General features: G+C 44.2%; 1 protein-coding gene across 1 annotated transcript; it reads left to right on the top strand.

Annotated features, from left to right (window-relative positions):
* Nucleotides 1–5,165: 5,165 nt before the first annotated feature.
* On the top strand, nt 5,166–9,892 carry gpha2 (glycoprotein hormone subunit alpha 2). Its single transcript, XM_066717939.1, has 4 exons — nt 5,166–5,217; nt 8,092–8,231; nt 8,386–8,570; nt 9,203–9,892. Exons 1-4 carry the CDS (start codon nt 5,210–5,212, stop codon nt 9,305–9,307), a joined length of 438 nt encoding a protein of 145 aa, XP_066574036.1. The 5' UTR covers nt 5,166–5,209; the 3' UTR covers nt 9,308–9,892.
* Nucleotides 9,893–13,535: the final 3,643 nt, after the last annotated feature.

The following is a 13,535-nucleotide window of genomic DNA, read 5'->3' as shown; positions in this document are numbered from 1 at the left end:
CAGGAACACCAAAAGGCCCGGAAGACCATGGAAAACAACTGTGGTGGATGACAGAAGAATTCTATCCCTGGTGAAGAAAAACCCCTTCACAACAGTTGGCCAGATCAAGAGCACCCTCCAGAAGGTAGGTAGGGAACTGGTTCCCTTGTATTTATTGATGTTGTGACTGCTGACAAAAGCAGCAGAATGAAATCTGAAGTGTTTATGGCTGTATTATCTCCTCAGATTCAGCCAAATGCTTCAAAACGCATTGGACGGCTCTTCACAGTGCAGAAGGACAATGACCCGAAGCATACTGCCAAAGCAACCCAAGACTAGTTTTAGGTGAACAAGCAGGAACTAAAGACTGCTGCAGTGCAGGCCTGGCAGAGCATCACCATGGAAGAAACCCAGCATCTGGTGATGTCTATGGGCTCCAGACTTCAGTCATTGACTGCAAAGGATTTGCAACCAAGTATTGAAACTCACAATTGAATTCATGATTATGTTAGTTTGTCCAATTACTTTTGAGCCCCTAAAACTGGGAGGACCGTTCACCCAATTTGGATGTAACTACCCTCGAATTAAAGATGAAAGTCTACACTTAAAGCACATCTTGATTTTTTCCTTTCAAATCCATTGTGGTGGCGTACAGAGCCAAAATGGTGACAATTGTGTCACTGTCCCCGACATCTTGTACAATAGAATTGTACCCCCTGTGAGAGAGAGCTGCTGAGGCTTGATATGCCAAACTTTGAGTTTTTCTTTTTTGTATGTAACATATATGGTTCATATATACACTCACCTAAAGGATTATTAGGAACACCATACTAATACTGTGTTTGACCCCCTTTCGCCTTCAGAACTGCCTTAATTCTACGTGGCATTGATTCAACAAGGTGCTGAAAGCATTCTTTAGAAATGTTGGCCCATATTGATAGGATAGCATCTTGCAGTTGATGGAGATTTGTGGGATGCACATCCAGGGCACGAAGCTCCCGTTCCACCACATCCCAAAGATGCTCTATTGGGTTGAGATCTGGTGACTGTGGGGGCCAGTTTAGTACAGTGAACTCATTGTCATGTTCAAGAAACCAATTTGAAATGATTCGACCTTTGTGACATGGTGCATTATCCTGCTGGAAGTAGCCATCAGAGGATGGGTACATGGTGGTCATAAAGGGATGGACATGGTCAGAAACAATGCTCAGGTAGGCCGTGGCATTTAAATGATGCCCAAGTGGCACTAAGGGGCCTAAAGTGTGCCAAGAAAACATCCCCCACACCATTACACCACCACCACCAGCCTGCACAGTGGTAACAAGGCATGATGGATCCATGTTCTCATTCTGTTTACGCCAAATTCTGACTCTACCATCTGAATGTCTCAACAGAAATCGAGACTCATCAGACCAGGCAACATTTTTCCAGTCTTCAACTGTCCAATTTTGGCGAGCTTGTGCAAATTGTAGCCTCTTTTTCCTATTTGTAGTGGAGATGAGTGGTACCCGGTGGGGTCTTCTGCTGTTGTAGCCCATCCGCCTCAAGGTTGTACGTGTTGTGGCTTCACAAATGCTTTGCTGCATACCTGGGTTGTAACGAGTGCTTATTTCAGTCAAAGTTGCTCTTCTATCAGCTTGAATCAGTCGGCCCATTCTCCTCTGACCTCTAGCATCAACATGGCATTTTCGCCCACAGGACTGCCGCATACTGGATGTTTTTCCCTTTTCACAACATTCTTTGTAAACCCTAGAAATGGTTGTGCGTGAAAATCCCAGTAACTGAGCAGATTGTGAAATACCAACAACCATGCCACGCTCAAAATTGCTTAAATCACCTTTCTTTCCCATTCAGGCATTCAGTTTGGAGTTCAGGAGATTGTCTTGACCAGGACCACACCCCTAAATGCATTGAAGCAACTGCCATGTGATTGGTTGGTTAGATAATTGCATTAATGAGAAATTGAACAGGTGTTCCTAATAATCCTTTAGGTGAGTGTATAGTCGTAACTACCAGCTTGGTCCTGAGTATCTTCAGTCGACTTGATTTATTTTAATTTATGTTTACTGTAATTCCAGCATCATTCAATGTATCAACAACACTACTGTATCTGAATATAGTAAAATCTTTTGTCAAAGTATGTTTTGCCATTGAGTGAAATTGTTTCTACTTTGGTCTTGACATGAGTCACTCAGAGAACATGAGTTCAGCTCATGCTGGGGTGAAATGTTTACTGGCCATTTATGCTTACTGTATTTTACCAACAAGCAGCCATGGACAGAGAGCATGAACTCAGGGCTGACCATGTCAAATTGATGCTCACTATTAGTGTTTATTGTGCCATTGTGAAGTGGCTGAGGCTGTGGCTTTTCATTAGATGACAAATTATACTGTTTTGACGGACTGATTTGATTTTGTGAAGTGTTGTTTTCTGTTTTGAGAGTCTTAGTGCATTTTGCAAAGTATTTGTGTAATTTTGGCCAAATGTGTTTCTGTTTGAGGCACGTGTACATTGTAAAAGTGAATTCTGTTTGGACAAATGTGCTCAAGCAATTGAGAAAAACTGTAAACCTGCATCAAAAACATCAAAGAGAGAGAGAGAGAGAGAGAAATACCCCCCTGTGTGCTGGATTGCTGGATCTCGCGGATGACTCTGTGCTCTGGAACTCTGTTTATTTTCAGGCGTTTGACTCGGTCGCCTGGAGACCCGGAGCCTCTCTCTCACGCGGGCCCTTTTCCACTTGCTATTTTGAGGTGTCAGCTGGCTGCTACACTGTTTCCATCGTTAGGCTAATTGAATTTTAGCTCCTGTCTGTGAGTTCCTTTGGTGGGGGGGTGGAGAATCCCCTCTGCCTTGGGCTCCCTGCCCCCCCTCTCTTGTCACCTGCTGTTGGCTTGAGGTGAGGGGGGGGAATGGATCACCATGGAAACCGCCACTGCCTTCCTGCTCAGTGGACACTGTTTTGTTTTTTTCTCTATGGCAACTCATTTTGCTGTGTGTGTGTGAGAGAGTGTGTGTGAGTGTGTGTGTGAGTGTGCGAGAGTGTCTGTGTGTCTGTGTTAGAGTGTGAGATTGGGACTGGGTGAGTGTGTGTGTCTGTGTTGCGTGCATCTCTCTTCTTGTCCTTTGTTGCTGTTGATTGAAGTTGTTTTATTGCTTCTGGGAAAAGAAAGTTCAACAAGTGATCCTATGATCTTACTGATCAGTATTATTATTATAACTGTATTGGTATTGTTATTCACTGCCTATCTCCCAGGTAGCAGGTTTAGTGTAGGCAATGGAATCTTCCTCTCAGTCTGTCTGTCTCGGCCATCTCTCTCTCTCTGTCTGTCTGTCTGTCTGTCTCTGTCTATCTCTCTCTCTATCTCTCTGTCTGTCTGTCTGTCTGTCACTGTCTATCTCTCTCTCTGTCTGTCTGTCTGTCTGTCTCTGTCTATCTCTCTCTCTATCTCTCTCTCTGTCTGTCTGTCTGTCTCTGTCTATCTCTCTCTCTGTCTGTCTGTCTGTCTCTGTCTGTCTGTCTGTCTGTCCCTGCCTGTCTATGACTCTCTCTGTCTGTCTGTCTGTCTGTACACTACCGGTCAAAAGTTTTAGAACGCCTCAGTTTTTCCAGTTTTAATTGAAATGTACGCAGTTCAATGTCTCAATGTACTCTGAAATTAAGGCATAGAACAAATAAACAATTGGAGAAAGAAATCATGGAATCGTTTTGTGTAACAAAATTTAACCCCTTAAGATGACAACCTCTCTGGTACCCTTAAAAGGGCTCCAAATCTGTGCACTTCTCTAATCCCATGTGTGCTCTTCACTGTTGTGTTGTTTGCCAACTGTTTGGTATCCCATGAAAGCTGAGACTCTCCACTTTCTAACAATGTGAAGCATTCTCTGATGTGAAAAATTTTGTAACCTAAACTTTTTTTATCCTCTGGCACTTTACTACTTTCCTTTGTACCATTTCAGGTTATTCACTGGACTAGAACTGGTTACATTTTAATAAAAACTGGGAAAATGGGGGTGTTCTAAAACCTTTGACCGGTAGTGTATGTCTGTCTGTCTACCTGTCCCATGTGGGGGTGGTTTTACACGTTTAATCATGGTGACTCTGACCCTTGACCTCCTGCGTACATGAGCCAATACAAAACTCAAATATGTGTCTAAAACAAGAGCTGTAAATAAATCAGGAGTAAGACTGAAAAAAAACACACTGAGAGGCAGAGCAAGGAATGAACAAAGGGAAGACAGAATGATAATTAAAGAAATAAAAACAAAAATGAAGTAGATAAAATAAAATAAATTATATACTGTATATATACAAATTACATCATCCTCCCCTCCTCCCCTTCTCAGAACATTTCGGTCACCTTTGTAACGAACCGTGCAAAGAAAAAAAAAGAAGAACGGAAGAAAGACACAGATCTTAATTAATTAAACTTGAGTCGAGTGTGCGGCTGGAGTGCCAGGGAATGAGGTCATTGCTGAGGCAGCCCGGGCCTGGAGGGGAGCGGCCTGCAGCCTGCTGGAAGCCCGGCTCTCACCTCCAAGAGACACAGCAGCATGGCAGACAGCCACCTATCTGACGGCTGGGAGGGGTGAGGCACAATTATCACTGGAATAAGGACACACACACTCACACTGACACACTCTCACTTACACACACACTGGCACACTCACACTCACACACACTTGCTCACTCACACTACACTGGCCCAGATTGGGCCCCAGTCAGACCCAAGAGGAGCTCTGACTGTGTGCAGATCTGCACGTCACTGTGTACAATAGACACGGCGTTGAGCCGCAGGTTTCCCACAGGAAACGGTGACTGATTTTTCTCTTCCATCAGTGGAAAGTGTCTTCTTCCCCCCTCTTTTTCCACCGTCTCTTGCTCTCTTTCTTTCCCTTTTCACAGTTGTCAGTCTCTGTGAGTGTGTGGTGTGTCTGTGTCCGTCTGCATTAGTGTGTGTGTCTATCTGTGTATATCTTTCTGTCTGTCTGTCACTGTGTGTGTGTGTGTCTGTTTGTCTGTCTGTCTGTGTGTGTCTGTGAAAGCAGAGATGAGAGGGAGGGAGATGGGACAGGAGGGAGGGAGGGAGGGAGGGAGGGGCGGAGGGGTGGGTCCAGGTGCTGAAGGGGGAGTCTGTCTTACCTGCCCTACATATAGCAGCAGATCCGCTGCACAGCACACACCTGCACACACCTGCACGAGCCACCGGACCCTGGACCCCCACACTGATGCCCAGGTAAACCTCCGCTGTCACTCGAGCATGGGACCTGCAAGCGTGTGGGTCTTATTTCAGGCACAAACATCAGTCACTGTTTCCTTTTAGGGAACCTACAGCTCAATTTGAGGTTTATTGTACACAGTGATGTGCAGATGTGCACACAGATGTTCACAGCTGTGCTCCTGCTCTCGGCCAGCACTTAGACTCTTCTCTCTATAGAAAAATAAGCAAATCTGGGCCAGTGTAGTGGGTCTGACTGGGGGCCACTCCCCAGCATTGTGATTTCATGAGGTCTGTCCTCCACCCAGCAGACTGAGCTATAAGACCCCCCTGTCTGATAGCAGAGTCGCCCAGTACGGAGGGTCCGGCTCAGTGCTCTGGTCTGACTGGACAGGATGGGCTCAGTGGAGCCGCTCTGTGGGGCTGCTGTTGGTATCATCTCTCTCGACCAGGAGCTCAAACCCGGCTGCAGGAATCCAGTGTTGAGAGGCTGAGGCCAGGAGGGCCGACAGAGAGAGGATTTCTCCTCAGCGGAGGGAGAGAGAGAACCTTCATGAACTGGGCAGCAGTGTGGAGTAGTGGTCAGGGCTCTGGACTCCTGAGGGGAGGGTTTTAGGTTCAATCCAGGTGGGGAACACACTGCTGTTATACCCTTGAGCAATGTACTGTACCTAGATTGCTCCAGTAAAAACCCAGTTGTATAAATGTGTAATTGTGTGTAAATATAATGTAATATATTGTTACAATTGTCAGTCGCCCTGGATAAAGGAGTCTGCTAAAAAAAATAAAAATAATAAACATTAATATCATTCAATAAATTACACAGCACTCAGCACTATCAGAGCGGGTGTGGCATCACCTCAGACAGGAACAGACGCTCCTATTGTGCTGTATGTTAAATAGGATATGATGTGTTTATAATATCATACAATGAATGAGTGCATGCCACAGGATCAGTACAGTGGCTTGTGGTTACTTTGGCTCGTCTCTATACACATATAGATATAGATGTGTTAACGGCAGCTGTTTGTAAAGTCCTTGCTCTGGTGTAAATCCCCACATTTCTTGTAAATCGCCGGGAGTGCTATCCTGAAGAAGGAGACTCTTGTGTAGATACTGAAGTTTAATCTTAACAGTAAGTGGGCTTCTGAGTGCAGCCTGCAGGGCCTGGAGGGGTTTTGCTGCAGCTCGTATATACAGGGCTGTTTCTATCCTCTTGGGGGCCCTAAGCAGGATTTGATTTGCCCTCACTGTAGCCCACTTGGCACAACATCAAACTAACATAGACTTAAGCCGTCCTGTAAATGTTTGTATTAGCACACATATGTACGAACAAACATACAATATAAAAATATACATGTAAAGACTAAAGAGGGATCTGTTAACAGCATCATCTTTTATTAATAAAAGTGTGGAACACCAGAAGAGGTAGGTGATCTTGGTTGAGCTGAGGATATTCCACCAAAATACTTCAGTAGGGCTCCTGAGGAGGTTATACATGCATTAGAACTTTATGGACACAGAATGTTCTGAATTGGAAATGTTTTTCACATATGATGTATTATACACTTGCCAAGCGATGGACTGGCGTCCCGTCCTGGGTGTATTCCTGCCTTGCGCCCTATGCTTGCCGGGATCGGCTCCGGTTTCCCCACGACCCTCACCAGTATAAGTGGTTTCGAAAATGGATTGATGGATGGCTGTATTATATACACTTGCTTGCATACTAGGTATATCTGTAGTTTTCACATTACAGTAAGAATCTTCCTGTTTGTTAGCGTAAATGATTTATTTGGTGAAATAATCAGGTAGACCTGCATTTCCCGATGCCATTTTTTACAATGACATATGTTCAATGTTTTACACATTTTTGACCCAGGCTTAGTCATAGTCAGCAGCACCCCATCATGTGAAGTCTGTCAGTCAACAAAGGTCCTGACTGATATTTATTACACACTCTACAGGTTTAAATAAGTCTACATAGACCAAGCTACAACTGACAAATCCTGTTTGCTGATTTTAGCTTACTAGCTAATTAGCTAACTTGATCATTGATACTGCAAACCTCAGTTGCAGTGTTATAGCATATATTTTTACTGACACAAATATATACAGCTCTGGAAAAAATTAAGAGACGACTTAACACTGATTTCTGAACTTGGAGTGGTCTCTTTATTTTTTCCAGAGCTGTATATATACCATGTTATAATAAAACGCTATTTGGTGTACAGCAATAAAAACTAAGCATTACCAAATATTACAATACCTTACTCTTGTGCTTGTTTATCATCTTCAGTTTGATCATTTTTACACTTTTGTGTGTGCCTGATTTGTATGTTCTTGGTCTATTTTCCAACATTATAATTTGGTCACGTCATAATCCTAAAATATATATTTCTTCTTCTTTTCTGCCACACCCAAACCATTAGGATGCAGACGCTACGCAGCCACAGATCGATGGCAGGTTTCTAGTGCCTAAATTATGTTGTTTTATTCCATGACGCCCCTAGGCATGACTCACTCATGAAAAAAATCATAATCTGTTAATTGTTAGAAAACTGATCACTGTGATCATTTATGAAAATCAATTAAAGGAAATCATTGAAAATATATTCGATTCATGTATTTATTTATTTTGCTATGGGGCCCTTAGCAGCCACTTATGCCTAGAAGCAGCTCTGTGCATATATACAGCCCTGGAAAAAATTAAGAGACCACTCCAAGTTCAGAAATCAATGTTAAGTGGTCTCTTATTTTTTTCCAGAGCTGTATATATTTGTGTCGTTATAGACACATCTGTGCTGTGTTTAAGAACATGAATGAAGAGTTTAGAACTGAGTGACCAGAGTTGAATTCCACTTATGTTTGCCCCCCCACCCATGTCCTGCCCAGAGCCACCATGTCTTCTCGTCTCACCCTGGGCTGCTCCCTCCTGCCCCTGCTGCCACTCCTCGTGCCCATCCTCCTGCTGCTGCTGCTGCCCCCCTCCGGCTGGAGCTACGAGGCCCTGGGGCCGGGCTGCCACCTGTACCGTGAGTACAGAGGCCAGCAACACACACACACACACACACACACACACACGCGCGCGCGCGCGCGCGCTAACCAGCCACACTCACAACAGCCACCTACATACTGCCACACACTAACAACACAGGGTTGTTGATATCTTTTTCTCCTCCCCCTCAGCCTTCAACGTGACAATCCGCAGTGACCGGCGAGGCACGTGCCGGGGGACCCAGGTGGTGCACGCTTGTGTGGGCTACTGCGAGTCCAGCGCCTTCCCCTCGCGCTACTCCGTACTGCTGGCCAGCAACTTCACCCGCAACATCACCTCGGCCTCCCGCTGCTGCACCATCAGCAAGGACATGCGGGTACGAGGGACGAGGGCCTCTGCCTCTGTGTGTCTGTGTCTCTCTGTGTCTCTGTGTGTCTCAGTGTCTCTGTATCTCTCTCTGTGTCTCTGTGTGTCTCTCTGTGTGTCTCTGTGTGTCTGTGTCTCTCTGTGTCTCTGTGTGTCTGTGTCTCTCAGTGTCTCTGTATCTCTCTCTGTGTCTCTGTGTGTCTGTGTCTCTCTGTGTCTCTGTGTGTTTGTGTCTCTCTGTGTCTCTGCGTGTCTGTGTCTCTCTGTGTCTCTGTGTGTCTGTGTCTCTCAGTGTCTCTGTGGGTCTGTGTCTCTCTGTGTCTCTGTGTGTCTGTGTCTCTCTGTGTCTCTGTATCTCTCTCTGTGTCTCTTTGTGTGTCTCTGTGTGTCTGTGTCTCTCTCTGTGTCTCTCTGTGTGTCTCTGTGTGTCTGTGTCTCTCTGTGTCTCTCTGTGTCTGTATCTCTCTCTGTGTCTCTCTGTGTCTCTCTCTGTGTGTCTCTGTGTGTCTCTGTGTGTCTGTGTCTCTCTGTGTCTCTCTGTGTCTGTATCTCTCTCTGTGTCTCTCTGTGTCTCTCTCTGTGTGTCTCTGTGTGTCTGTATCTCTCTCTGTGTCTGACTCTGTGTGTCTGACTGTCTTACAGGTGAAGGTGCGTCTGGACTGTCCTCACGGGCGTCACCACGACGACATCGAGATCCTGACTGCACGTGCCTGCCGTTGTGACATGTGTCGCAAATCACGATACTGAGAAAGAGCACGAGAGTGAGAGGGAGAGAGATAGGGAGAGAGAGAGAGAGAGAGAGAGATCCAAAGGAAGTACATTATTTAATTTTGTTTCGTTTTTGCTTGAAAGTGTTGATGCAGTGCAATGCTATAAAGAGACTCCTACAGGTGCTCTAACTGAGGCTGAGGGACATGAGACAGCAATTCACCAGCTATTCATCACACACCAGGGCCACAAATCCTGACACTGCTACTACTGCTACTATTAATATTACGGCTACTACTGCTAACTCTCACGTCTCTCACAGCCCTGCGGTCAGGCGGTCTCTGGTCTTTTTAAGCACAGAATGTATTTTGCTTTATTTATATTTAAGAAACACAGCTGGAGAAAATCAGACCAGTTACAGATCCAGAAAGGGTGGCCGGCAGCCCTGAGGAGAAGGGAGACATCTCATCACACTTTAAATTCGGGGTGGCGGCCCTCCTGGGTGTCAGTTTAGTGGCTGGTGATGGCGTCGCTATGGCAATTATTCGCCCCCTCACGCACGTTTCTCGTCCTGTTTGTGCCTCACAGCTTCTCACCGTGCCGTTACAATTGTTGAATGTTGAATAAATTAAAATGGAAAAGACAAGCCTTGGCTGCTGGGTGTGTTTTTGTGTGTGTGTGTGTGTGTGTGTCTATATCTCTGTGTGTGTGTCTGTGTGTGTGTGTGATATATCACTTCTCTCTCGATAGTGTTCTACACACACACACACACACACATATCATATGGCTGACAGCCACACTACAAGAGTCTTCTGCACAATACGGTGAAACACAATAACCTAGAACAGCAGCACATAGAGGTATGGGTCAGTGTAGTACTGTTAGAACATAAGAAAGTGTACAAGCGAGAGGAGGCCATTCGACCCATCGTGCTCGTTTGGTGTCCATTAATAACTGAGTGATCCCAGGATCCTATCCAGTCTATTTTTAAATGTTCCCAAATTTTCAGCTTCAACCACATCGCTGGGGAGTTTGTTCAGATTGTGATGACTCTCTGTGTGAACTGTAGTGTTGATTAATACAGTCATATACACTCACCTAAAGGATTATTAGGAACACCTGTTCAATTTCTCATTAATGCAATGATCTAACCAACCAATCACATGGCAGTTGCTTCAATGCATTTAGGGGTGTGGTCCTGGTCAAGACAATCTCCTGAACTCCAAACTGAATGTCTGAATGGGAAAGAAAGGTGATTTAAGCAATTTTGAGCGTGGCATGGTTGTTGGTGCCAGACGGGCCGGTCTGAGTATTTCACAATCTGCTCAGTTACTGGGATTTTCACGCACAACCATTTCTAGGGTTTACAAAGAATGGTGTGAAAAGGGAAAAACATCCAGTATGCGGCAGTCCTGTGGGCGAAAATGCCTTGTTGATGCTAGAGGTCAGAGGAGAATGGGCCGACTGATTCAAGCTGATAGAAGAGCAACTTTGACTGAAATAACCACTCGTTACAACCGAGGTATGCAGCAAAGCATTTGTGAAGCCACAACACGTACAACCGTGAGGCGGATGGGCTACAACAGCAGAAGACCCCACCGGGTACCACTCATCTCCACTACAAATAGGAAAAAGAGGCTACAATTTGCACAAGCTCGCCAAAATTGGACAGTTGAAGACTGGAAAAATGTTGCCTGGTCTGATGAGTCTCGATTTCTGTTGAGACATTCAGATGGTAGAGTCAGAATTTGGCGTAAACAGAATGAGAACATGGATCCATCATGCCTTGTTACCACTGTGCAGGCTGGTGGTGGTGGTGTAATGGTGTGGGGGATGTTTTCTTGGCACACTTTAGGCCCCTTAGTGCCAATTGGGCATCGTTTAAATGCCACGGCCTACCTGAGCATTGTTTCTGACCATGTCCATCCCTTTATGACCACCATGTACCCATCCTCTGATGGCTACTTCCAGCAGGATAATGCACCATGTCACAAAGGTCGAATCATTTCAAATTGGTTTCTTGAACATGACAATGAGTTCACTGTACTAAACTGGCCCCCACAGTCACCAGATCTCAACCCAATAGAGCATCTTTGGGATGTGGTGGAACGGGAGCTTCGTGCCCTGGATGTGCATCCCACAAATCTCCATCAACTGCAAGATGCTATCCTATCAATATGGGCCAACATTTCTAAAGAATGCTTTCAGCACCTTGTTGAATCAATGCCACGTAGAATTAAGGCAGTTCTGAAGGCGAAAGGGGGTCAAACACAGTATTAGTATGGTGTTCCTAATAATCCTTTAGGTGAGTGTATAGTGTAGTGTAATATACTGCAACTGCAGGGTAGTACTATAGTTTAATAAAATACTGTGTAGTGTAATATACTGTAGTGCAGTATTGTGAGGTTATATATTTTGTCTATCTGTAGTCCTTCTTCGTAAACCGCCAAAGTCCAAAGCGAATATGTGCGATAATTACAGCGCAGCAGTTTCTAACCAAATTCTGCCCTCTGGTGGCGACAGTAGGAGCTACAGGACAAGAGCCTCAGATATTACGGTGTTTCACAATTGCTAAGACACATTTATTGAAACCTTCACCCATTTTCTCATAACTTTAAACACAAAAGCAAATCTTCAAACTACATTCACAAAACCCTTGACTCTTCTGGCAAAATCAAACAAACAACTCAAAAATATTTAATCTGTGCTCAAAATCAATCAATGCTTTCAGATCATACACACAGCCAGTCAATATATAAACACTACAGAGCATTCATTAGACACTACATCACAAAATGGAGAACACAGCGTCTAGGGCATGTAGTTACAGATTTTTTTTTAAATTGTATATAATAAACACATTTTGCAATTTTAAAAAAAAGTAATCACAACTTAGTATAGCCAATATATTGTATACTGTAAGTACTGCAATTACTGCAAAGTGGAAGGCAAACATTTATGAATCGCTGGTTGATGTTGAACCACTCATGTATCTTGACACCACGGTGAAAGCTGACATTGTCTCAAACCAGGACATGGACAGGATGTACTGCCTGCTGATGATCCTGCTGCTCACACTCAAACAAAGCATCCCGAAGTCCACCCAGAAATGGCCCGTGTTATATGGCCCCAGGGTTGCATGATGGTGGAGAACCCCACGATTACTTATGGCTGCACAAAGAATGCAAGAATGTATTCATGGGGCCTTTCCATGGAATCCAATTCAAACACTCTCTCTATATAAAAATAGTTAAATAAGTAGTTTAGTAAGTGATACAGAAAGACAGACTTCTGCAATAGTGTATTTGTATGCACTCCTGATTTACATACACTACAATATAGTACAGTTTACAGTAACAGTAGGCTAGTAACATAGACTTTTACTGTAAGCATCAGCACTGAAAGTGTCTGAGTGTACACTTACTTGCATATACTGAAATCGTAGATCTTTGACCCTTTCCGAGTTGCGCTCAAAGGGCACTCTGTACACTTGCTTCATGCATACCCTGTTGCGTTGGATCAGCCGGTCAATGGTAGAAAGGCGGACACTGTTGATTCCTTCAAAGTTTACATTGTGTTCAACAACTCTGCTTTATTTCACACAGTCGGATGGCATTGTTTTGAAGGACCAGATCAATAATGAGAGCCTCTTGCTGTTGGGAGAACATAGCAGTCCTTCCACCCTCATGTGGTTGTCTTGCAATTCTACAAAATGGGAAAATGCACTTACAAACGTATACTTACGGTAAAAATAGTAAATGGACATTACTTCTATATGTAAAATGTATGATAAGAAAGGTTCTTTTTTCCCCTAGTCCCCTTTCTATTGACAAAGTGATGTACTGAATCAAATGCATACAGTAAACTTTCACTGACCAAAATAAAAAGAAACAATTACCTGTTCTCTTCTCTGAAGGTCCTGATTATTGTGGCCACAGATAATCTGTTCAAATTGGGTTGTACTCTTTGTCCTGTTTCCCTCATTGTCATTCCATGAACAAGAACATAGTCTAAGGCACATAAGGGCATTTTTCCAACACTGCCTCCCAAGATCAAACACAATGTGTGATGTTGATGAGATATTATGGCCTGACCCAGATGATGAGAATGCTGATGCTGAGTAACCTGTACATTTGCTGCATTTGGAAATAAAGTTTTTGGAAATTGGGTATTTTACTGTGCATGGACTCTTCCTTACATGTTTTGTCAGTGTGACATTTTCAAAGGTCAGGTTTTTGACCAAAACAGTATGTACAGTAGTATTCCC

Source organism: Amia ocellicauda, chromosome 12 (assembly GCF_036373705.1).
Source record: "Amia ocellicauda isolate fAmiCal2 chromosome 12, fAmiCal2.hap1, whole genome shotgun sequence".
In the NCBI taxonomy this organism is placed as follows: Eukaryota; Metazoa; Chordata; class Actinopteri; order Amiiformes; family Amiidae; genus Amia; species Amia ocellicauda.
Note: the sequence above shows the minus strand (reverse complement) of the source record. Positions and strands in the feature narration are given on the sequence as shown.

Coding starts and splice junctions, on each gene's coding strand:
- gpha2 (XM_066717939.1), top strand. Junction 8,232..8,385: donor GCCGGGCTGCCACCTGTACC/GTGAGTACAGAG, acceptor CCTCCCCCTCAG/CCTTCAACGTGACAATCCGC. Junction 8,571..9,202: donor CCATCAGCAAGGACATGCGG/GTACGAGGGACG, acceptor ACTGTCTTACAG/GTGAAGGTGCGTCTGGACTG.